Source organism: Triturus cristatus, chromosome 6, assembly GCF_964204655.1.
Source record: "Triturus cristatus chromosome 6, aTriCri1.1, whole genome shotgun sequence".
Taxonomy (NCBI): Eukaryota; Metazoa; Chordata; class Amphibia; order Caudata; family Salamandridae; genus Triturus; species Triturus cristatus.
The window spans coordinates 427,761,412-427,784,700 of NC_140589.1; the positions used below are offsets into that span (position 1 = coordinate 427,761,412).

At 48.3% G+C, this 23,289-nt stretch overlaps 1 protein-coding gene across 1 annotated transcript in view; it reads right to left on the reverse strand.

The window, feature by feature from the left end:
* Positions 1-23,289, reverse strand: part of CILK1 (ciliogenesis associated kinase 1) — a 422,614-nt gene that overhangs the window by 297,767 nt on the left and 101,558 nt on the right. Inside the window, exons 5-6 of the mRNA XM_085610842.1 lie at positions 16,344-16,465; positions 15,939-16,018 (exon numbers count right to left, since the gene is read on the reverse strand). Coding sequence (XP_085466968.1) covers positions 15,939-16,018; positions 16,344-16,465 — 202 coding nt within the window. The remainder of the gene's footprint in view (positions 1-15,938; positions 16,019-16,343; positions 16,466-23,289) is intronic.

Consider the following 23,289-nt stretch of genomic DNA (forward strand, 5'->3'; position numbering starts at 1 on the left):
CTTCCTTGATGCTAGGCCCGCTGAGATTCCACTGCAGAGCATGCATATGCCACCTGTCATTATAGACCAGAAGGATGCAAGAAGCCTCAGAACCGCTCTCATTGAAACCAAGAACGGAGGTTGAAACATTGGGACCATAACTGACCCAGAGTCATTTAGACTGAGGGAAGGCCTTGAACTACATCGGTTCCAAGAGGACTCCTATGAATGAAGCCTCTACGAAGGAGTCAGGTGTGACTTCAGCACTTTGATTGCTAACCCAAACAATGTCAAGAGTGTAGCTGGTATCTGGAGGTGGTCTACTACTGCCTGCAATGAGCCTGAACGTCATCAACGAAGGACAAAATTGGCATCCCTAACCAGCAAAGATTTGCGGCAACCCCTGCCATCACTTTTGTGAACACCCAAGAGGCGCAGGTAAGGCCAAAGGTGAGCATGTCAATGTGAAAATGCTCCTGATCTACATAAAACTGCAGGTAACGTTCACGGGACCACAGGACAGTTTCATGAATGTACAACTTCTGCAGGTTCAAGGCTACCATCCAGTCACCCAGATGCAGTCTGAGTATTTTGAATTTATACTTCCATACGAAGGCATTTAGAGGGCAAAGATCTAACATAGGACAAAGGCCTCGGTCCTTTTTTCAGTACGAGGTAAAAGTGAGATTAAGGACCAGTCCTGATTACTGAGTCAAGTATCCTCTGTGTGGCCCCCTTTAGACAGTTAAGCTTGCACCTCTTGCAACAAAATGGACAGATGCTCCTCCTAGAGCCTCTCTGATGTGGGTAGAAGACGCAGCATACTGGAAAGGAATGGAAGGGCACAGTCTCACGGATTGATCTTAAAGACTTATTTGCTGGATGTGATAGTTTACCACCCTTGGAGGAAATGTCTAACTCTGCCTCTCAAAGGTGGTTGAGTGCCACTCTAGGCAAAATAAAGCTATTTGGAAGCAGATACCACAGGGGATGGGGATTGTGCATCTAGGGATCTGCATGATGCCTGCCTCTGAAAAGACTGGGTTCACAGCAGTGGGGGAAAACCTGGAAAGAGTTGAAATGGTTGAGGAATCTTTCTGGCAACAAACTGTCCCAAACAACACACTGTGCCCCTGCTCTCCCTGAAACGTTTTAGGGCAGAATCAGTCTTCTCAGGAAATAGACGAGATCCATCGAAAGGCATATCCATTAGGGATGACCGGACATCTCTAGAGAAGCCCGTAGACTTCGTCCATGCCCGGCTATGGAGAACCACACTAGAGCACAATGCTAGTCCCAAGCAATCGGTGGCAAACGAACAAGTTACTCACCTTCGGTAACGATATATCTGTAAGAAACATTAGTAAGTTATAGATTCCTTACCTTAGAATTACCCCCAGGCGTCAGACTGGATCTGGAAAGTTTTTTCGTCAGCAGTACCTCTGCGCGTCGGAAGGTGGCATCGGTCGGCTCCGCGTCAGTAATTGGCATTCCTAGTCGTTGGGATGAAGTCGCCGTAGCTACTCAGACGCCGCCCTCGGGCGCAGACGTCAGTTCTGTACAGGACTTTCCGCGCCAGAAACGCAGAGCCATGCAGGACACAGACCACTGGTGCACAAAACTAGGGCCCTGAAAGGATATCCTTAGCCCTAGAAATCAGTTCGCAGAATGGGGAGAATGGGTGGGGCGGTAGGTAATCTATAACTAAGGAATATGCTACTTACCAGTATGCATCTGTTCTTGGCATGTAGAGCTGCAGAGTCACACACTGAGGATAAGATCGCCATCTGGTGTTGGGCTCGGATGATTGCAGGTTGTTGTTGTCTTCGGAAGAAGCCTTTGGTCACGAGATAGGTGACTCCTCCCCTGGACAACAGTGCGCATGGGCATCCACTCCATTGTCAGATTGTTTTTCGCCATGATGGGAAAAGATGGAGTGTATAGGAATGAAAAGAAAGGATGTCCATGTGCGATGTCTAAGTAAGACAAATGCTGGAACAGATACAGGTCCCGGGGAGGCGGGTGGGCGTGTGTGACTCTGCAGCTCTACATGCCAAGAACAGATGCATACTAGTAAGTAGCACATTCCGTTCGAGGCATATGAGCTGCAGATCACACACTGAGGATAGACTATATAGCAGTGTCTCCCCTTAGCGGTGGTCACCTGTATCCGTTGCAGCAGTTTGAAATAAAGTTTTTAGGACAGCCTGGCCCACTGAGGCCTGTTGTTTGGCTTGCACATCAACACAGTAGTGTTTAGTGAAGGTATGCGTGGTAGACCACGTGGCTGCCTTGCAAATGTCTTCTAAGGGAATGTTACCTAAGAAGGCCATAGAAGCCCCTATTTTGCGCGTGGAGTGCGCCCTAGGGGGAACTGTAAGTGTAAGTTTAGCCTTTTGGTAGCATATTTGGATGCACTTAACTATCCACCGGGCTATACCGGATTTGGAGATGGGATTGCCTTTATGTGGTGGTGCGAAAGCAACAAAGAGTTGTTTTGTCTTTCGAAAAGGTTTTGTCCTGTCGATGTAATAAAGCAAGGCTCTTTTAACATCTAAGGTATGTAGGGCCCTTTCCGCTACGGAGTCTGGGTTAGGGAAAAAGACCGGTAGCTCTACTGATTGGTTAAGGTGGAAAGGGGAAATCACTTTTGGAAGAAATTTAGGATTTGTCCTAAGAACTACTTTGTTACGGTGTAGTTGTAAGAAAGGTTCCTCTAGCGTAAGGGCTTGTATTTCACTTACTCTTCGTAGGGAAGTGATTGCGATAAGGAAAGCTACCTTCCATGTTAGGAACTGTAATTCACATTTGTGCATAGGTTCAAATGGGGGACCCATAAGTCTTGTTAGAACAACATTGAGATTCCGCACTGGGGAAGGTGGTAATCTTGGGGGAAGAATTATTTTCAGACCTTCCATAAACGCTTTGATGGCTGGTACCTTAAAGAGGGACAGGTGTTGCCTATTTTGCAAGTAGGCTGCCAAGGCTGCTAGGTGTAAACGTATAGAGGAATACGCTAGATTGCATCTTTGCAAGTGTAGTAGATAGCAAATGATGTTTTGGATGGAAGCATCCAATGGATGTATGTCATTATTAGCGCAGTAGATGGCAAATCGTTTCCATTTTGCGGCATAACATGCTCTAGTAGTAGGTCGTCTGGCTTCTTTCATGATATTCATACAGTCTGGAGGGAGGTTGAGGTACCCAAACTCTAAGACCTCAGGAGCCAGATCGCTAGGTTCAGTGTTTGAGGATCTGGGTGTCTGATTTCTCCATGGTTCTGGGTTAATAGATCCGGGGAGAGGTGTAGCTTTTGATGTGGAACTAAAGATAGTTCCAGAAGTGTGGTGAACCACGGTTGACGTGCCCAAGTGGGAGCTACCAGAATTAGTGTTAGCGACTGTTGTTTCAGTTTGCGTACCACAAATGGAACGAGTGGGAGAGGCGGAAAAGCGTATGCAAATCTGCCTGACCAGTTCATCCATAGGGCATTGTCCTTCGACTGTGGGTGTGGAAACCTGGCGGCGAAGGTTGGGCATTTTGTGTTTTCGGGAGTGGCGAACAGGTCTAGGTCTGGTTGTCCCCATTTTTGGAAGAATGGGAGTAGAACCTTGGGGTGTAATTCCCATTCGTGGATCTGCTGTGTGTGGCGACTTAGGAGGTCGGCCACCTGGTTGTGGATTCCTGGGAGATGTTCTGCCAACAGGTAGATGTTTTGGGGAATTGCCCATCTACAGATTTGCTATGCCAGTTGGGACAGTTGGAGAGAATGTGTCCCCCCTTGCTTCTGTATATAATACATTGTTGTCATGTTGTCTGTGCGTATGATGACAGTTTTGTTCTTTAGGTGTACCTGAAAGGATTTTAGTGCCAGGAACACTGCTAGGAGTTCCAGGTGATTGATGTGGAGCAGTTTTTGTTGACTGGTCCATCTGCCCTGAGTGGTATGTTGGAGGAGGTGAGCTCCCCACGCCGTGAGAGATGCGTCGGTAGTCAGCACAACTTGTGGAAGAGGCTCTAAGAACGGCCGCCCTTTGGACAGGTTGATGGTGTTCCACCATTTCAGTGAGCGAAGTGGGCGACTGTCCACCAACACCAGATCGGTAAGTTGTCTGTGAGCTTGGTTCCACTGTTGTGCTAGACATTCCTGTAAGGGACGCATTTGAAGTCGTGCGTGTGGGACTATGGAGATGCATGACGCCATCATGCCTAGAACTGCATGAACACTCTTGCTGGAAGTGATTGATGAGTTTGAAATTGAGAGAGGAGATTTTGTATACTGGTTATCCTGGCAATGCTGGGATAAGCTATAGCTTTGGATGTATCTATGGTTGCTCCTAGATACTGGTGTAAGTGGGAGGGCTGTAGATGGGATTTGGGGTAGTTGATAGTGAATCCCAAGTTGTGGAGGGTTTGAATAGTGCGATGAGTGTGGAGAACGCATTTTTGGTGAGTATTGGCTTTTATGAGCCAATCGTCCAGATAGGGGAAGACATGGATCTGTTGTCTTCTGAGGTGCGCTGCCACGACTGCTAAGCACTTGGTGAACACTCTGGGTGCTGTTGTTACTCAGAATGGGAGAACTGTAAATTGATAGTGTTGCCCATTTACTACAAATCTTAGATATTTTCTGTGAGCGGGATGCATAGGGATGTGAAAGTACGAGTCCTTGAGGTCCAATGTGGCGAGGAAGTCTCCCTGTTGTAATAGTGGGAGGACTTGTTGGAGGGTGGTCATATGAAAATGATCTGATTGTACATACTGGTTTAGTAGTCTGAGATCCAGTATGGGCCTTAACGTTTTGTCCTTTTTGGGAATGAGGAAGTATAGGGAATATACTCCTGTTCCCTGATGTTGAAGAGGGACTGGTTCTATCGCATGTTTTTGTAACAGGGATTGAACTTCTTGTTTGAGGAGAGAGAGATGATGTGAGGACATTGGACGTTGTTTGGGCGGTATGTTTGGGGGGGATTGTATTAGTTCGAGGCAGTAGCCAGACTGGATAATTTGTCTTACCCACCTGTCTGTGGTGATGGAAGTCCAGACAGGTAGGAATTGTTGGAGCCGCCCCCCGACCGGAGTGGAATGGTCTGGGGGGAGTGGTGGCAAGTCACTGTTTAGTGGCTGGGGAGGTGCGGGTGTTGTTGTATGTTGCCCCGCCCTCGACCTTTGTTATTGTTTCCCCTATAACCCCCTCGAAAATATCCTCTGTTAGGGAATGTTTGTCCAGAATTTTTAAAGGTGGACGTGGTCTCAGTTCCCAGATTTTTGGAGGCTCCTCTATAAAAGGAGCGACGAAAGGAACCCCGGGTTTGAGGAGACTGCAGTGCTCCCATAGATTTGGCAGTCTCATTATCTTTCTTCATTTTTTCTAATGCAGTGTCCACTGCAGGGCCAAATAGCTGCTCTTGGTTGAAAGGTTGAGCTAGAATTGTGGTTTGAACCTCCGGTTTAAAACCGGAAATACGAAGCCAGGCATGTCGTCTGAGTAAGACGCTGGTATTGACCGCCCTAGAAGCAGTGTCTGCCGCATCTAAGGCGCATTTAATGGAGGCATTAGATATTAATTTGCCTTCTTGAATGAGGTCAGTAGCCTGGGATTTAAAGGGCTTAGGCAGATGTTGCTTAAGGTCCTCAAGTTGGTCATAATGCGCCCTATCAGGGCTTGGGTATTGGCAATACGCCAGTGGTTCGCCGCCTGTGCGGCGACTCGTTTGCCTGAGGCCTCTAAAAGCTTAGACTGCTTGTCCGGGGGAGGCGTTTCTCCAGTTGTCTGAGTTAACACGCTTCCTGGCATTTGACACGACCAAGGAGTCTAAAGGGAGCTGAGCTTTAATGTATGCAGGGTCCTGCGGGGCTGGTCTGTATTTTTTTTTTCGATGCGGGGGTTGAGAACCCTAGCTCTAACAGGGTCTTTAAAGACTTCAGTGGCATGCTTTATAACCCCTTTAATCATGGGCAGTATGTGAACAGCTTTTTGCGACTGCTCAAAAGTATCGAGGAGAAAGTCCTCTTCAAGGGCGTCCGTGTGCATCGTGACGCCATGGAATGTTGCTGCCCTATTTATGAGTTGGCCAAACCCCAAATGGTCATCAGGAGGGGAGGGCTTGGAAGGGTAGGTAGCGGGGTCAGGCATGTCAGGTATTGGATAAGACCAGTCATCTACTGGTGCTGTGTCTGGGAACGTAAAGAGGGTCGTTTGGATCAAGAGGATCATTAAATAAATCAGGGTCCGCCCCTCCCCCTAAATCATCATTATCATCCTGTGGAGGAGGTGAATGAGAAGGAGATAGTAAAGGTAAAGGAGAAGGAGGAGGAGTAGGGGGGGATGGGTTAGGAGGTAACACAGGAGAGGAAGGACGAAGTGGTGAGGTAGCACAGTCCTTCTTCCGTATGGGAGCTGGAGGTGGTGTGATGTCCAGCTTCCCTTTCTTATATGGGACTGCAGTCACATGTCCGGTTTTGGGATTAATGTAGATCCGCTTTTGATTAGGATCTGGGCGAAAAAGTTCATCCGGCTCCGAAAGTGGTGGTGGCGATGGCCGTTTCGGATCTTTATGAACTTTTTTCGGTGTGGACGGAGTTTTCGGCGCCGATGGAATCTTCGGCGCCGATGGAATCTTCGGCGCCGAGGGACTTTTAGGCATCGATGTCGAAGAACGTTTCGGTGCCGGTGGAGACTTCGGTGCCGAGGAACGTTTTGGTGCCGAAGGAGATTTCGGTCTTGAAGCCTGTTTCGGTGCCGACAGTGGAGTTTTCGGTGCCGAAGGTATTATAGGCACAATAACATGAGGTTTGCTCGAGCCCGAGCCACCTACAGGCTTAGATGTCTTCGGAGCCGGGCCCGAGGGCGGGGCTTCTGAAGAGGATTTTCGGTCGCGACTGGGCCCAGCTGGCGGAGTCTTGACCAATGTCTTTTTGGATGGGGTAGGGGCAGGGGGGTGGTACTCACACGCTGCCCTGGAGTGATGAGGTCATCGGAATCGTCGGCCTCGGACACGATCTCGAGATCTTCGGTGTCATTTTCAGGAACATCCTGAGCAAAGATGTCCTCCGGTTCTGGAGCTGGTTTGGCCATGACGTGGCGTCGAGCTCTTTGGTCCCGGAGGGTCTTCTTGGAACGGAAAGCGGCACAAGCTGGACAGTTCGATTCGTTATGTTCCGGCGACAGGCAGAGGTTGCAAACCTCGTGGTGGTCACTATGGGGGAACTTCGCTCCACACCGGGGGCATTTTTTGAAGGGTGTCCTGTCCATCAGCCGCTTCCGGAACCGGTCCGAGTTGATTTCGACGTCGATGGAATGAAGATTGAGAAGTTATTTTGATTGCTGGAAGTTTTCTGCTGGAGCGGAAAAAAGTTCATCCGAACCCAATGGCGGAAAAAAACAATCGGACGATGGAGTGGATGCCCATGCGCACTGTTGTCCAGGGGAGGAGTCACCTATCTCGTGACCAAAGGCTTCATCCGAGCCCAACACCAGATGGCGATCTTATCCTCAGTCTGTGATCTGCAGCTCATATGCCTCGAACCTAATGTTTCCTACAGATATATTGTTACCGAAGGTAAGTAACTTGTTCATCTGAAAGAAAACAAGTTAGTTATAGATTCCTTACCTTAGAATAGATACCCCAGCAATACCAACCCCGGTGGTGAGTCTGCGAACCAAGATCACACCAGAAAGTCATGAAGAACAGAACGGCCAAAGAAGCTGTCTCTCCTGACTTGGCTGTCCAGACAGTAGTGTTTCATAAACGTGTGCAGTGATGCCCACGTAGCTGCCCGACAGATGTCATGTAGAGGAACTCCTCTTCCCAAGGGAGTAGTGGCTGCTGTTGCCCTGGTGGAATTGGCACGTACCCCCACTGGAGGCTCTTTTTTAGCCAGAGAATAGCATGCTTTTATACACAAAACGACCCATCGAGAAATGGTTCGCTTGTGTACGGCCCGACCTTTCTTGGCACCCAAGTAGCCAACAAAGAGTTGGTCATCCACCCAGAACGGTTTTGTGCGATCCAGATAGAAAGAAAGCACAAGTTTTGGGTCCAGACGGTGGAGCCTCTCTTCCCCCTCTCTTCCTCTTTCGAAGGATGTGGAGGCAGAAAGAAGGTGGGCAAGGAGATAGTCTGCCCGATGTGGAAGGCAGTGACAACCTTAGGCAGAAAGGACGGACGAGTCCTGAGGACAACTTTGTCCGGATGTACAGAGAGAAAAAGAGGCTTAGAAGAAAGCACCTGGAGCTCACTCACTCGTCTGGCAGAGGTGATGGCCACCAGGAACGCAGTTTTGAGTCAAGAGCCTTAAAAGACAGTTGTGAAGTGGCTAAAAGGGAGCGCACATTAAATAAGTTAAAACCAGGTTCAAGTTCCACTGAGGCATAACGAAGGGAATAGGAGGAAAGAGATGAGTTATGCCTTTCAAGAAGCGACTTACAACCAGGGACTTGAAAAGGGAAGGCTGATGTAGAAGACAAAGCAAGGCAGAGATGGCCGAAAGATAACCCTGGTTAGTCCCCAGAGCAGAGCCCTGCTGGGCTAGAGAAAGAAGAAACAAGAGAACCTCAGAAAGAGGGGCAGAAAGGGGGTCCTAGGCCTTTGCCATGCACCATGGCACAAACTTGTTCCACCGGCAGGCGTATACCATCTTAGTGGAGGGATGCCTGGCTGCCAAGATTACATCACAGACTTCAGGAGGCAGGTCGAAAGACGTCAACTGCCGCCGCTCAATCTCCACGCAAGGAGGTGGAGGCTGGACAGATTCAGGTGGAGGACCGTCCCCTGCTCTTGCGACAGAAGATCCTCCCAAAGAGGCAGTCTGATCAGAGGATCGATGGCCATGTTGAGCAGCTCGGGATACCAGACTCTTCATGCCCAATCAGGGGCCACAAGAATGACTTGGGCCCGGTCGCGCCCAATCTTCTTCAGCACTCTGGGCAGAAGTGGTATAGGCGGAAAGGCGTACAACAAACCGCAACTCCACTCGCGACAAAAAGCGGCGCCTAGCGAGTGCCACCTTGGAAATTCCAAAGCGCACAATTCCTGACATTGCACGTTCTCTTCGGTGGCGAATAGATCGAACCAAGTCTCCCCCCCACTGTTGAAAGAGGCCACCTCCGAGTGAAGATGCCATTCGTGATCCATCATGCACCTGCAGCAGAGTTCATCCGCCCTGGCGTTCAGAGAACCTGCCAGGTGTTGAACCACCAGGGATATGCCAGCTTTCAGTGCAAGATGAATCGCCCGGAGCTCCTGAAGGTTGATGTGGAACCCAGACTCTGCCGGAGACCAGAGGCCTCTGATCTCCGCCTCTCCCATGTGGACGCCCCATCCCAGAAGGGATGCGTCCGTCACCACGTGTGGTCTGGTTGAGGAAGGGAGAGGGATCTGCCATGGATTCAATCCGGATTTGTGAGCCACCACTGCAGTTGTCGTGCAGTGCCCTCAGAGATATGGACGCAATCGGACAGATTCCCTATATGCTGTGCCCACTGGAACTTCAGGTCCCACTGCTGAGCCCGCATATGCCACTTGGCAAGATCGACCAGCAGGATACAGGAGGCCATGAGGCCCAGCAGCCTCAGGGTCATTCTGACCGAAACCCGGGATAGAGGTTGAAAGATCAGAATCATAGCCTGAATATCCCGGACTTGCTGTTCGGGAGGATAGACCCGAAACTGCGTTGTGTTCAGAACCGCTCCAATGAAGAGGAGCTTCTGAGAAGGAATCCGGTATTAGTTCGGCACATTGATGGAGAACTCCAGCAAATGCAGGAGGTCGGCCGTAGTCTGGAGGTGGGAGACGACTGCCTGGAGCAAGCCCGCCTTCAACAGCCCGTCGTCGAGATAGGGGAAGACTGAAACCCCTGATCTGCACAGATGAGCCGCGACCACCGCCATCACTTTCGTGAACACCCGAGGGGCGCTGGTCAGGCCAAAGGGGAGCACGGTGAACTGAAAATGATCATGGCCTACCGTGAATTGTAGGTAACGCCGATGGGCCGGCAGGACGGGGATGTGAAAATAAGTGCCATGCAAATCCAACGCTACCATCCAGTCTTCTGGGTCGAGGGCACACAAGACCTGAGCAAGCGTCAACATCTTGAACTTCTCCTTCCGGAGGCCCTTGTCCTTCTTGGGGACCAGAAAGCAGTGGGAGTAACAACCACGACCTTCTTCTGGGACAGGAACGCGCTCGATGGCTCCCTTGGCCAAGAGAGTCGTAACTCCCTGCTGGAGAAGAGCCAGATGATCCTCCGACATGTGGTGGTATCTTGGTGGCATGGCTGGAGGGGTAGTCTCGAAGGGGAGGGAGGAGACCCATCGGACTATTTGCAAAACCCACCTGTCCGACGTGATGGTGCGCCAGTGAGGGAGGTGATGGTGAATCCTGCCGCCCACTGGTGTTTGATGGGCCTGAAAGGTCGGACTAGGAGGGTTTGGAGGCTGCTGCAGAGGTGGGGGTTTGGTGGACTGGCCCACCCGCTGGCCCCTGGAACCACAACGGTTGTTCCCACGTCCCCGGCCGTGCGAAGGGTGGGTAACTTGCTGCGGCCTGTGGCTCTGGGCAGGACGTAGCGGGGCACCCCTTCTGTAGCCACATAAGGGGCAAAAAGCAGACTGCGCAGGGCAGGTGGAGAGGCCCAAGGACTTGGCCGTAGCCCATGAGTCCTTGAAATGCTCTAGAGCGGTGTCTTCTTTGTCGCCAAAAACGCGACAGCCATCAAAGGACATATCCATCAAGGTGTTCTGGACATCCCCTGAAAAGCCGGTCAATCTCATCCAGGTGTAGCGACGAAGCGCTACTGACGCTGAGTCTGAGGTGTCCAGCCCACAATGGATGGTAAACTGCGCCACATACCTCCCGGTGGCGACAGCCTGGGGGAGCACTGTCCGGGCCTCCTCCGACACTGAGGCAGCACCTGCGCAACCGTATCCCACACGAGTGGGAATAATGGCCCAAGAGACATGCGGTGTTTACCGACCGCAGTCCTAAGCTGGCAGAAGAGAAACTTTTCTTTCCAAGTTGGTCCAGCTTCATGAACTCCCTTTCTAGTGGAGCGGTAGGCAATGAGCTCTTGGAAGTGGAGTCTTGGACCACCAAGCTCTCCGGGGTGGGGTGTTGGGAGAGGAAAGTGGGGTCGCCCAGGGCTGGGCGGTAGCATCGGGCAATCATCCTGTCCACCGGAGCCCCCATGTTGGGCCTGGACCACGTGCCCAAAAGGACGTCCGTGAGGGCCTCATTAAACGGCAGCAATGGCTCCGAAGAGCTCACAGCTGGTTGAAGCACCTCTGTCAGGATATTAATCCGGACAGCCAACGTAGGAAGCTCGAGGTTGAGAGACTCGGCCGCCCTACGCAACTCAACTGCGTATGACACTCCCTCCTCCGTAGCCACAGTAGGAGGAGACAACATGCCAAGGTGTCCAAACCACTGGCATCCCCCAGTTCCGCTCTCCAGTCCTATTCACTGTCCAACTGGTCAGTCAGAGGGTCACCTGACCCCTCCCAGTCCTTCGCCTCATCCTCTGGGTGCCATTGTGGTCGAAAAGGGACCCCAAGAGTGAACAGGGGCACAAAAACCCCACTCTGCGCCGGATCCGGCGCCAGGCGACACCGGTGCTGCTCCAGGTCTACGTCAGGATGGAGGCTTGGCTCGACGCCGGCCGGGGGGCCGACCGGTGTCGAGCTCAGTAGTGGTGGCGGAGGAAGCAGCGCCGGTGGAGGCGTAATCAGGTCAACAGGTGACGATCCGGAGCCACGCATGGATCCAACCGAGTCCGTTGGGCCCGAAGGCGTGCCGGCAGGTTCCGGCCACCCATAGATGGCATGCATTGCCTCATAGAACGCAAGAAGCTGGGCGGGAGTCGTTCTGGGTCACAGAAAGGGAGGGAAAAGTGGAGTCGACTCTTCGGGCTCCGAGCGCAGAGCCGCAAGCGGGGGGCCGCCCGACGAGGAGAAGTCGAAGAGCGACGGTGCTTCTTAGACTTCTTTCTATGCTTCAACCTACCTTACCTCGAGTGCGAAGACTTGGACGAATGGTGGTGGCTCCGCGACTGGTACCTCTACCTCCCTCGCGACCGGGACCTCGAATGGCACGGAGCCAACTGCCGGTGCTCAAGCAGCTTTCGGGACCGCTCCCGCAAAGACTTCGGCGCCATCGACCAGCAGTCGGAGCACGACTTGGGGTCGTGGTCTCGCTCAAGGCAAAAGAGACACACGTGGTGCGGATCCGTCACCGACATCATCCGCTGAATGGAACCGCATGGCTTGAAACCGAGCATCCCTCGTGCACCAGGAGTCGAAGACTCAAAAAAGAAGTCAACAAATGACGAGAAAAAAAGTCAGTCAAAAAATTACTGGAGGTACCGCTCTTCCTGGAACTGCGCTGGTTGGCGCAGAAAAAGAAAGAACTGACGTCAGCGCGATAAGCTGGTGTATATGTAGCTACCGCGATGTCATCCCGGCGACCACGATGCCAACGATGGACGCGGAGGCGATTGACGCCACCTTCACAGAGGTACTGCTGACGGAAAAACTTTCCGGATCCAGTCTGATGCCTGGGGGTAATTCTAAGGTAAGGTAAGGAATCTATAACAAACGTGTTTCTTTCAGATAGGCCAGGATGAATTACTTATTTGGTCATATTTTGACCATCCTGACTAATATCAGGGATGCTCGAAACTCCTCAAGGACTGCTGGCAAGATCTTGCTAACCAGGTCCCACAGACTGCAAAACATCAGTAAGTAATTAGGTTTAAGCTACCAGAGAAGTAAGTTGTAGGTCCAAGATCTCAGTTGCATGACTTATTACGACAGCAAAGGAAACACTTTCTTCTGCTGGTGGCCTAGAATCAAAAAGCTGGTGGATGGAGAGCAACTCTGCAGTAGGGGCAATGTTGTCTAAATCTGACTGCGTGGGTGGAGGCAGTGACAATACAGACACTGGTAACAGTTAAAGGTCCACCTCCAGCATTTGGGCTGGCAGCGAAGGAAACGGAGCTCATTATGCCACCACAGTGGAAGTCAGGAGCAAAGTCGGGGTGCATCCAAGGCATGTTCGAGAGGCAGACTGCACAAAGGACAAATCTGCAGACAGCAATTAGAATGTAGGCCTCCGTGTGTCCTTGGAGACCAAAGGCGCACCAGAGGGAACCAGAAGAGAGGTCCACAGATGCACCACATGGCCTCCCTACAGGCTTCGATCTGTTGTGGCGTTGCTGATGACCCAGGGAACTTGGGGTGCATCAGGATGAACTGCGGAATCGTCTCCTCGATGGAAGATTGGGAGCAAGACCAAGTGGCACCTTGATGCCCTTGTGACTTCTTGGAGAATATCGGCAGGATGGGGTCTGTTTGGCCTTGTGCATCCGTTTTGACTTACAGGAAGACTTCAACTGCAAAGAAGACTTATTGTAGGAACAACTTTGAGATAGGGAACAAGTCTGTACTCTCAACTTCAGCGAGACTTGTGTAGTTTCTTCCAATTTTCCATGACTAGTGGTCCCAGATTGCCTTCAGGTTCATGAGGGCACATTACTGAACACAACTTGAAGTTGTAGCCAGTGTCCAAACACCAAAGACATACTTGGTGCGCGTCTGTCACAGACGTTTGTTTTCAATAGTCATGTCAATGCTTAAATCCTGTAGTTTTGGGAGTGCAAATGTTTCCCTTGCACACAGGTTTTCAATTTGTATCAGAGAAAAAAACTCATATGGGAAAAAAAGAAAAGGGGTGAGGAGCTCTGGATCTCCGTTTGAAGGCTCAGCCTACATTGGAGGCACTTCTATGCAGCACTGCTCTGTTCTTTCTGGGGCGGAGCGGGGTCACTGCAGACCCAAACAACGCCAGATGCCGGCACACGGGAGCACTGCCGGATCCAGTCTGGTGCCTGGGGATTATTATTCTAAAGGTGAAGACTCTGTAGTAGAAGGATCTATCAGAAATTGTCTATTGTTCATGCAGTACACTTGTGGCAATGTAAACCTTTTTAGTTTTGTTTATATGAGGGGAGGCATGTATATACTGACTGTCAAACTTTGTTAAATGGAATAACTCTGGCCCAGATGGTGCCCATTAGTTCTGTAAAGTTATCTTGGATGTGACAGTCCCTAGCATACTTGGAGAAAGAGAAGCTCCAGAATGTATCACCTTTTGTGTCACTATTGCATTCGCACCAACAATAAATGTCTTTCGAAATGCTAGAGGTTCACAAATTATTTCATGATGCTGGCATATAAATTAATCGGTTCTTCTAATGGCGAAAGTAACTTTGTGAATAGAGCATCACCAAGTTTCATGAAAATTTTTGAAGCTGAATTTAATGATTTTTCACAACAGTTTTTCCATGAGTATCGGCCTAGCAATTAGTCGGTTTGGTATTCATAGATGTAGCAGGCCACAATATTATTTAACAATTAGCTCTGAAATACAGAGCTTGCTAATTAACATCACGTCTAGAACCTAACCTGTATTGTGTGGCAGTGTAAAGTAGTTGTGTTAGAACCAAAGCATGTAAGTGGTTTAAAAAAAAGACACTAAAATGGGATGTTCAAATCCCTGTGATCATGATCTGTGCATTATTATTCACTCAGCAGCAAACAGATCTGTGAATTCTTCCTAGAAGCAACCTTCATTTCCCAGATGTCTATGTGAGTGGATTCCTCTTCTGGATTTGTTAGGAGCAGTAGTATATCTATAAGCAACTACTAATTCTTGCCTGACTCATAAGATATTCATGGATCATGTGTTCATTTAATGACGTACTTTTTATATTTGTACAGCGTACATTCAGCAATAGGTGTTAAAGCACTTTTTGAAAGAATAGTTCAAGAATAATGTAGTTAGAAGAATATAGGAGAGGAAGGTGACATTGAGGAGGGCATTAACAGAGGCAGTCTTTTGAGGGAGTAAAAGGCTCAGTGTTGAATCCCCGTGGCCTCAGGCTAAAAGGCCTGAAGCCAAAATACCAGTAAACTTTATTATCTTCAAGAATACTGAGAAATGAAAGCATGAAGTGGTCAGGTGTCTTACTTGCAGATTCAGAGCTTCAAGGTTTACCGAATGTGCTTAAGGAAGAAAAACATTGCTAAAAGTTCTCAATCACAAAATTAAGAATAATCGGTGATCTTATAAAATCAATATTTCTGAATTGGTTTTGGGGACGGACATTGTGTGCAGATGATTTTATCACTACCAGCAACAAGTGCATAACTTACTCAGCAGTGACATTGTCGTATCCCATTTCCCCTTTTATTAAATTAGGACTCATGGATTAAGAGCAATTTTTGGTGGATGTAAGGCTCTCGGAAAGCAATAGAAAAAATCCAGAATTTGGTAATTTCGTGTTCAGAATTAACAAGAATTCCATTAAGTTGATCTCCTATAATTTGGTATCCGATTTAAAAAAAAAAAAAACACAGAATGAAAGAGCGGGCAATACTAAGAGAGGAAGCTGTGGGGTGCACAGAAGAATGAAAAGATTTGATGAATGGTGGTGTCTCTCAGTTAGAAAATATAGCAGCTGTTAATCATTACTGAGCAAACAAGATGGCTTGGCGAGTTTAACTCTTGCTGCTGACATCTGCGCGACCTTCAGTGCACAAGAATGAATCTTGCAGGGCCAACTCATTACGAGGTCAATAAATTGTGCACAATTAAAATGCAGAATAGTAACACCCATTAGTTCTAGTGTGTGGAAATGGTGAAACACATAAGGTAATGAGCCCTATAGTCATATATGTTATTATGCAGGCTACCTTACTGAATTTCATTTACCCAAGTACGAGATTCCATAAGAAATGTCAATACTAAACTTAGGATCCCTTTTTTGCAATTTTGAGCACTACCCACACAGATGACCACATTATGATACACACAAAAAAAGCAAAGTAACTATTTCCACAACACTGACAAGACGACATATTGCAACATTCAAATTCATAAGTGATACTGAAATAAACTTACCATACTTGTGAATGTACGCAAGCCCTTGTAATATCTGGTACATGATGTTCCTAATAGCGGATTCAGGAAACAATTTACTTCTAAAAAAACAAAACAAGCTACACATTAAGTTTGAAACATGGGAAAATTCCACATGTACAGAAAATGAAATACTTTTTGAACCACAAACCAGAAAATAAGTAACAATAATACGCACTTCTCAGACCACCCATTTGTAAAAATATGTTTTATGCCCATCTGATGATGGACATTTCAGAACAGTTTTATTTTAGGGGTGTGCCATCAAACTTTTATTGTGGCATCGGTTCTACTTCTTTTGATAGCATAACCTTAGGAGAAATATCAAATGCATCACAAATACTGATCTATTAATTTGAAATGCAGGATGAAACACTCATCACATACCTGTCTTTCATAAGCTGGTAAAGGTTTTCTTTCATATATTCAAATACAAAATAGAGATTATCATTTTCTCTTATGACTTCCTTTAATTTCACTACATTGGCATGGTTTAACTTCTGCAGAGACTAGGAAAACAAAGGAAAATGATATGCTGAAAAACAAATATTCTGAAAGATAATTTTCTTGTTAATAAGAACATACCCAATTTTTTTAAACATTACAACTACACGATCTGATGCAAGTCACTGTTGCATCAACACTTTGATTACGTAGATTACATCAAATTACAGAAAGTGGTGGCCGACACCTTGCGCGTCTGTTTAGCTGACCTCCTGCTGCCCTCCTGCTGCACCAAGAGCTCTAATGGTGTAGAACCTTTTATCTTTACTGATCAAATCTCCATCTACGGGACAAAGACCCATTTAAAACTGACCCTTTGCTGAAGACCACATTTTCAAATAGTGCATGTTCACTCTAACTTCTAGAGGTGTCCTTCTTGCAAACAAGGCTTCAGCAGGACCATTTGCAGAGGGGTCAATACAGGTCAATACTGTAAGCATTTTTCATGAACGGTCTTAAACAGGATAGAGCTCCTTCACGGTGAGACATAGCAGAGTTTCTTCCAGCTTTCAAGCCAGGGTGGTATCTGTAACTGTTAAGTCCGAAGCTAGGCGCTAGTGGCAGGCTAAATGCAATGGAAAGCAATGCCGACTAGGTTTGTCCAGAACCAATTCACGCCCCACAACCCCCATCTCCTTTAGCAGCCTAACTGTGAGGGGAAATGCATGTTGCTCTCCAGTACTTTTTTTTTTTAATGATGCATCTTCATGGTGACGGCAGATTGCCTTTAGAAATAAAGAGCTACTGTTACATCCTTCACAACGTGAATCCAATTGTTGAGATGCTGCATGCATAAAGCCTGTGACAGTAAGAATTAATGTTTTCATTGATTAGAGATGTGATAAATTAGATCTATATTCTAGGCTTCGATACCTTTTTAGGTCTCGACCTTGCTATCGCGTAAGCGATCGCAAAGCGAGACTATAGAAAGCGGGTTTGAAAAGTGCTCCCAAAAAGCGGATTGCATGGCTAGCACGCGCACAATTACGCGCATCGTGCCGCCATGCAATCCGCCTTTTGGGAGCACTTCAAAGGGTCCGTTCCCCCGCCCCCAAGCGCGCGCGCGCCACACTCCGCCGGGCTTGTTTTTTTCTTGTTCCTCTTGCTGCAGACGTGTGTAATCTTCGGTCAAAGGGTTGAATCGGCAAATGGCTTCTGGCTAGATGTATCTGTTGTATATGGGTCATAGTTTTCTATTTTATGTAAGGTAGTTGGTTAATGCTTTTATTGCAGCAAGACATATTTTAGCTGCAGGCCCCTAGTTACACTTAGGTGAGTGAGTTATGCGCCCTTTGTTAAATATACATGTAAACTACAAGATATAATTGTTATTCATTAGTTGTAATTGAAAATAACGTTTAGGCCGCTACTGAATAGTTCCTCATGGCACACTACACCCGTCGTGACTCCGCACCTTTCCCTGCCCCCATTTGTTGCTTTCACAGGAAAATTGTTTCGTCACCAGTGCGTATTCCTATTCCTCCGAAAACAAAACTGGAAAGCCCATGGCCACTGCTGCTTTAGGAGCGGCTTTTGAGTGTTTTATCAAATGCATTACAATTGAGTTGGTCAAAACGGTCTTTCGTGAAAATCGTCTAACCAGAAGAGGGAAGACGAGGATGTATACATAAATATCGATTACGTGAAAAGTTAGAACACACAAAACCCCTATTGACTCTCGCTGTAAACAGGGTAGTTAGTGACTTACATGTCTATCAAATGATCGACGACACCGCCATTCATTTCAAGGTCCACAGGCACAGGCAGCAGCTGATGCTGAAGGGACCGTCACCGAATTACTATCTTTTTCTAAAAATAAAGTTTTACTCTTCGTTTTTTCCCCACACCCAATATATTATTCTATTTCATTTTCTTTTAAGTACTGTGGTACTGTAGTTCGCAGTGGGATGGTGCATGCTGCCTCTACTTCCTCACACACTGGAGACAGCGCACCATGCACACTGGGGACTCTACGCGTCCGAGCAAGGCAGCAAATACATAGGGACAGTCGTGCTCTGTGCATAAGGCTATTCTTCATGCATGTTGGCCCCCGCCCACGTAAGAGGCAGATGTGGGGGAAGGGGTGGGGGGGCTGGCCTGCACATGCGATCTGTCACTATTCGTAAACTACTCGCCATTGTTTGTTTAGTAAGCACCACTATGCGTGTACGTGTACCACTACCAGCCTTTCCCCATGCAACTGTTCCTTTAAACTTTGTCTTCTTTCCCTGTGCAGGAGGCAATGGGGACTGCACGGTGAGGTAGGTCTGGGTGTGTTCTTGTGCCGGGAGCTGCTCTCCCTGTTCGCAGGGTGTCTCTGGCAAATGCTCACTGTGCCGCCGAGCCTGGTTGTAATGGCATGGTGGGAAACCTCTGTGGTTCTCCTCTTCCTGTCAGCACTGACTGAATGACTAGGGATAATTCACACTGCACCAAAGACGCGCACGTGAACGGCGACTGTGTGGTGTGGGCTGGACTTGCTAGCTGCTGCTTTCTTCGTGCACTCCGAAGCACATCTCTCATCTGCCAGGCTCTATTCTAGCGCTGAGCAGCCCGCGCCGGACACTCACAGCTACACAAGGGAACACGCACAGGACGAGAAGCCACAAACAAACCTCGGGCTGTCAGCGTGGCTGGCTTTACACCTTGAAAGAACACCCCACAGCTGTATGCAGCCCGGACAGCTTATCCACACCCTCCCAAAAGCACACAAAACACTGCGTGGATGGGAAAGTACATTTCAACGATCATTGGGACGTAAACATAGCAAGTCATAGTAATTCACAGACCAGAACACCAAACACACCCCATGGACAAGGACACAATCGAACGTCACAGGAAAGAAAACCACAAGTCGAACTATCGCTATATAAAACTTTCTAAATAAATAAAAATAAATGTAATGGATGCCAAACGCCATGTACATAGGGTAGAATGGGCTTGTGTGAGTGGTCTCTTCAGTTGCAGTGGGAATGTTTAGGTGGGAAGAGGGTTCTCTAAACAACTATGGAGGTTCATCAGAGCTGGAATGAAGGCGGAACCCACCAGAACCCCAGTCCAGCAGAGATTAGTCAGCCAGATCGGGGATCCGTTTGGCCCCAGTGAAATTTGCTGATATGGTCTCTGTGTAATTTGCCAACACGTGGACACAATTCAGCTGCCTCCGCCCGTTCTCTGCCTGGCAATAAAGTGGCTTTTTACGACCTCTTCTGTCTTGTGCCCAAAACGAAGGGCAATTTAAAGGGCCATCAGCCCTTTTTAGGTCTCGACCTTGCTATCGCGTAAGCGATCGCAAAGCGAGACTATTGTAGGGGGTTTGAAAAGTGCTCCCAAAAAGCGGATTGCATTGCTAGCACGCGCACAATCACGTGCATCGTGCCGCCATGCAATCCGCCTTTTGGGAGCACTTCAAAGGGTCCGCTCCCCCGCCCCCAAGCGCGCGCGCGCCACGCTTCACAAATTTGCTTTCACTTTCGTGGCGGACGAGAGCGTCCGGACCACTTTAGAAGCCGGGCTTGATTATTATTATTATCTTTATGCTGCTTTCTTTCTATAAGTGATTCAAGTAAATGAAAATAATATGTTTTACGTGTAGGTAATCCCTGTCTTTATACTTCAGTCGTTTTACTCTCCATCAACAATTCTTGTTAAAGTAAGCACTTTTGATATATATCACAGTACTTCTTGCTCCCCCTTTCAGCCGAACGTTCAGACTCCAGATAACGCACCCACTTTGCTAACGAACAACAGTAGATGGACGAGGCCACGGGTAATATTTTTCATTTTCACAGATCGCTCGCACATTTGTGATCATTCACAAGACTGTTTGTGATCACGGCTGAGGTGTCGCCTTCACTAGAAGCCTGTGGGCGCTGCAGGAAGCGCTTGTTTCTACTGATGAAGGAAACGCGCCGGCGCCCTCCCTGAAGCAGGGGCAACTGCTGCTCCCATTCACCAGTGAGAAGTGCTCGATAGCGCCTAGAGCGGAGGGGCTCTCGCTCAAAAAAACGGCACCAAGCACACGTTTGTGTCAGCCTCCAGCAGGCCCTGCGCCTAGAACAAAGGCGCTATATGGTGAGTGTAGCAGCCTGCCTCTGGGCGACGTGCTAGGTTCACCCCCCCCCCACTTCATTCTCGCGGTCCTGGTCTAGAAATCGTGCGCCATGAATCAGTGGCGTTAAGTTCGGCACGGTAGACTTGCTTTGTGCAGCACCAGACATGTCGCCTTTCAAAACCCTCGCGGCGCTAGGCGACCTGCTGTGCACATAGTTCCAGTGCCTCAATGCGAGAGCTGCATGATCTAGGGTCGGAGGTGAAGCCACGTGACCCAGGTGGGTGTGGGGGGGGGGGCACTACGTCTGCACATGTGAAGCAAGCCTCGCAGCAGGCACACACACACCGAGCGAGGCTCTTGGGACCCCAACCTGGAAGAACTGAGGCTGAAATTAAAGCACAGCCCCAGGCCGATCCTCGCAGGCTGATCACGGTTTATAAGGGACACCCCATTATTCTTAAGACCTGGTACTCCTTTCATCATCCTCTAGAGTATATTTGTAATTTGCTTGCAGATCGTGAATTTGCAAAATCCCGAAGGGTCTGGGGTTTGACACCGTGCATGGTTGCAGAACTCTCCCGTTAGAAACCCTTTGTTGCACCTGGCAGCACATCAGAGATCCACACGCTGGACCTTTTGGGCCAGCAGAGATCTCATTTTTTAAACCTCATCCCGGACATGTCCTGAATTCAAAGTGAAGAAATTCCTGACAGATGAAGTTCTTCTAATGTACCACAGAATGGAACCGACTCCTACTTTGAGGGGCGTTAATAGGCTTACAGGGCAACATAAATATAAAAGAGCAGCTTCACACTCTGGTGCTGAGCACGGGTCATTGGGGTCATCTATCTAGAGCCCGTGCACCTCATTTTCTTAAGGCCCCCGTTCTTGGGTTATCATGCACGAGAGGAGCCCTGCTGCCGAGGCGCACAAAACGCGTCCCCTTGCAATGACACTTCTCCTCAATCAGTCTTCTCCCCCTTACAGTCATTTATTCTGATCTGCCCCTGCCTCCAGTTCTCTCTCCTTCTCCTTCCCCAGTTTCTCCGCCCCTCTCGGAAGGTTATGCCTTTCTCTCCATCTTTCTACCCCGTCTCTTTCATTTCATGGCACCGCCATTGCCAGCGTGTTCACTTCCACCTCTCTCTTTGAACGGCTGCCTCTGGCACAGCAGCTCTGCGAGTGTTTCTCTCCCCCCTCTCTCTTTTCTCACTCCTTCCCTCCCCCTTCCTCTTTTCCATTTACTCTCCCCCCGCCAATCTTCACCACCGCTACCCCCTACCAGTCTGACGGCGAGAGGAGAGACTTGCCGTGAGAAACTGGCCTGAGTGATGCATGGAAAACTGAGTTCAGCACCGTGAGGGGACTGGTTTACTGGGAAGCGCTATATTCAATCCAGTCTTATGTACACGCACATAACAACATTTTAGGACCTGCCATTTAGAGGCAGACAGAAGGGGAACCGTATATGCTCAATGCATTAAATCTCATCACGGCACATTGTAGCAAACGTGAAATAAAATTAAAGGTAATGTAGCAAACACATAGTAAAAACATGAGAATATCCTTTTATGGTAACGTAAAAAGGAAACCGACTCTGGGTGCGAGGTGAGAGGCGACAGCTCTACATACCTTCCTCCTTAACATTCCCCTGCTACGATACTTAGCTTTTAGTATCTACTATTGCGCTTCATTGACACAATAACAAAGTGCTGAATAGGGTAGAATGAAAGGCGTGGTACAAGGACACTCCTTTTAGGGGTTTAGATAACAAGGAGGGAGGGGTTCATAGGAAATGTAATGAGAAGCGGTAATACCTAAAAGCTGGCAGTATGGACATGGAGTCTACCCCGGCACGGGGCACGGCCTTCCCTCCACGAGCGCCTCACTGTTAATGGCTGGTAGGACTGAGTTTAATATGCATCCCGCCATTGTATTTGTTTTTGTTTACTCCTCACGTTAGCAAACCGAGCTTAGGTGCCTGCAGTGAGATCAGCAGGTTTGGCATTCGGTGTGGTTTTGTTTTCCCGTTGCGATATCAGGGATTGCGTAGGCGTTGGCAGTGAGATCAGCAGCTCTACAATTGTGTGTGGTTTCTGTTTCAAGTGCCTGCCTGGAGATCAGATGTTTTTTTTTACGGTGTGTGGAGCTATTGGCATTGTAAATGACAATGCCTTTTATTTATAGGTTTTCAAAAACCAACACATAGATAAAAGTTGTGTCATTTACAATGCCAGTAGCTTAAAGTCTCGCAAATGCGAGACCTATTGCATTGCAAATGGTTGTTTTGTTGGAGTACAGTCCTGTGTGGGAGCTATCTGCAGCCTTACACATAGGTGCCAATGCACCCTGTGTAACAAAGCCACACAGCTTGCTATCACCTCACGAGTACTTTAGAGAAACTTAAGACATTTGGAGTCCGGTTTTTTACTTTGTGCAACCCCCTGTGAAAGAGCTATGCATGCACTGTAAGAGTGTCACATGCATCCGTATGTGAGAGTATTTACACGAAAAACAATTTAAATGGCACTCGCTAATTTGTTGTATTTAATATTTTTATAGCGCTAACCATCCCACTGTAAGGTGTCAGAGCACTTTACATCACACGTATACATTATATATTGACAATAAATCATGCAACTGTAATGTAAATCAATGTACAGGGTGTTACATAAGACGATAAGGGTTTCCAGGGTTAGAAGTCACATTGGCTTCAATGTTTGGGATTAGGAGCCAAGATTGTATGGCAAGGGAAAACACAAAGTCAGGATTTAA